The 2,080-nt window shown below is 47.3% G+C and overlaps 1 protein-coding gene across 1 annotated transcript in view; it reads right to left on the bottom strand.

The window, feature by feature from the left end:
* The window catches only part of LOC109938667 (integrin alpha-7-like), a gene marked incomplete at its 3' end in the record, with an annotated part of 12,260 nt that overhangs the window by 3,812 nt on the left and 6,368 nt on the right, over positions 1-2,080 (bottom strand). Inside the window, exons 5-6 of the mRNA XM_048593882.1 lie at positions 1,493-1,595; positions 389-559 (exon numbers count right to left, since the gene is read on the bottom strand). Of these exons, the coding sequence (XP_048449839.1) occupies positions 389-559; positions 1,493-1,595 (274 nt within the window). The remainder of the gene's footprint in view (positions 1-388; positions 560-1,492; positions 1,596-2,080) is intronic.

The following is a 2,080-nucleotide window of genomic DNA, read 5'->3' as shown; positions in this document are numbered from 1 at the left end:
GAGATGAAACACAGGCAGCAGGGGTTTGGCTGAATGTCGGGGATCAGTGAGGAGGTAAAAATGGCAGCTGGTGAGCTGAGGGAGGGGCAAAAGTTGAGCGATCTTACCGAGGTACCAATTAGCGGTCTCAGTGACACCGTGAATATACGATGTCGGAAGCATATCTCAGGATCGATATGGCACTAAGATTGGGAACGGACTAGCTAAATCTCAGACTGTTGCCATGGTGACGGATGGAGTCCGAAGCCAAGGAATGGAGGGGGGTGGTAGGCAGGGGCGAGAAAAATAGTTTCCGTCGTCCCAGTGTTTAATGGCGAGGCACTTCTCAGGCGAATAGATGTTAAGTTCTGCGCAATGCTAATAACGATAGTGGGTTAAAGCTGCTTACCAGTTTGAGTGGATTGATAGCAGGGGCAGGAGAGCACTGTGTATTCTCATCCCCTTCAAATTCGATCTTCATCGGGTATAACAGCCATTTGCCATTGCTGATCTCATAGGGCCACCGGATGTTCAGGAAAGCAGAGCTAAAAGTTTTCAGGACCTTACCAGTGTTCAGCACCTGACGGAGAGAGAAGATGGGGATTGAGCTTGGGCATGCCACGGACTGTGTTCGGAAACCTTCTCCCCATGTTACTGCACAACAGACAGGCCCAAGGAGACGCTAGTTTCATTCCCTATTACAAGCCACCTTTCGAAAGCAAAAGCCACATTCGCCCTATCTCTGTTTCTCATTACAACTTTAGCGTGGCACGAAGGTGGTCAGTGCGTCAACAGCTGTTGGCTTGAAGGGGCCCAGGCTCTAGAGGAGTGGCACAGAGATCAGAGTCTCAAAATTGTCGTAAGGCAATCAATCAACATAATACACTGAAATATATCGCCGTTCCTTCACTATCACTGGGTCAAAATCCTGGAATTCCCTCCCTAAAGGACATTGTGGGTCAACCAACAGCACATGGACTGCAGCGATTCAAGAAGGCAGCTCACCCCCACCTTCTCAAGGGGGCAACTAGGGACGGAGCAATAAATGCTGGGCCCAGCCAGTGACGCCCACATCCCCTGAATAAATAATTTTAAAGAGGTCCCTCCTAAGAATGATTGAGAATCCAAATTTTATGTACAATCCCAAGGCACACAAGACTAAACTCACCATGAACACTGTTGAAGGTCTGTGGATCAGAGACAGGCTCTCAGGCTAACAGCTATATCTCCAAAATACTCTTCGAGAGCAACTTTCTCTTATGCTGGGAGTATAGGATCAGCTTATAGGATCCCAATGGTCACAAACCACTTTCTGGTTTCTAGAATCCCAAATGGCCCAAGCATTTCCAATGCACTCCTTTATAAAGAGCCCAGGGATATAAGCCCATCCCTATTCCTTAGATGTTCCCTATGCCTATTCCAATAGATCGCAATGCACCAAAATCCCTTCCTATTCGTTTTCCATGGTAAGCTTCAATCTTCAATGAGTAATTAGTGAAGATCTTGTACTTGCCGTTAGTTTATAATCAACGCGACTGCCCACATCCTCTTCTTTCCTCATGGCACTTTCTCCCATTACGTTACCTCCAAAAAACACATTTTGCGGTTCAACGTTTCTGTGAAATGTGGGAAGAAAACACACCAGCATGAAACAACATTCGCCGGTTACACAACTCATCTGCTCACCGCCTACAAACAAATAAACCTTGCAAGAATAGTGGATGGGACCGGGAATCAGGGAGATGGACAGCGATCGCAGGACAATGGAGCACTCTGCTTGTGGGTACCTGATGTTGGTGATGCCAGTTCATACTGGGCAAATGGCAAGAGGCACAATCCATAAGACCCTAAGACATAGGAGCAAAAATTAGGCCATTCGGTCCATCGAGTCTGCTCCACCATTCAATCATGGCTGATAAGTTCCTCAACCCCATTCTCCCGCTTTCTCCCCGTAACCCTTAATCCTCTTGACAATCAAGAGCCTATCTATCTCAGTCTTAAATGTACTCAATGACCTGGCCCCCACAGCCTTCTGTGGCAGTGAATTCCACAGATTCACCACTCTCTGGCCGATGGAGTTTCTCCTTATCTCCGTTCTAAA

The sequence above is a fragment of the Rhincodon typus genome, unplaced genomic scaffold (assembly GCF_021869965.1).
Source record: "Rhincodon typus isolate 14 unplaced genomic scaffold, sRhiTyp1.1 hic_rhity00004385, whole genome shotgun sequence".
NCBI classification, from domain to species: Eukaryota; Metazoa; Chordata; class Chondrichthyes; order Orectolobiformes; family Rhincodontidae; genus Rhincodon; species Rhincodon typus.
This window is presented reverse-complemented; position numbering and strand designations above follow the sequence as displayed.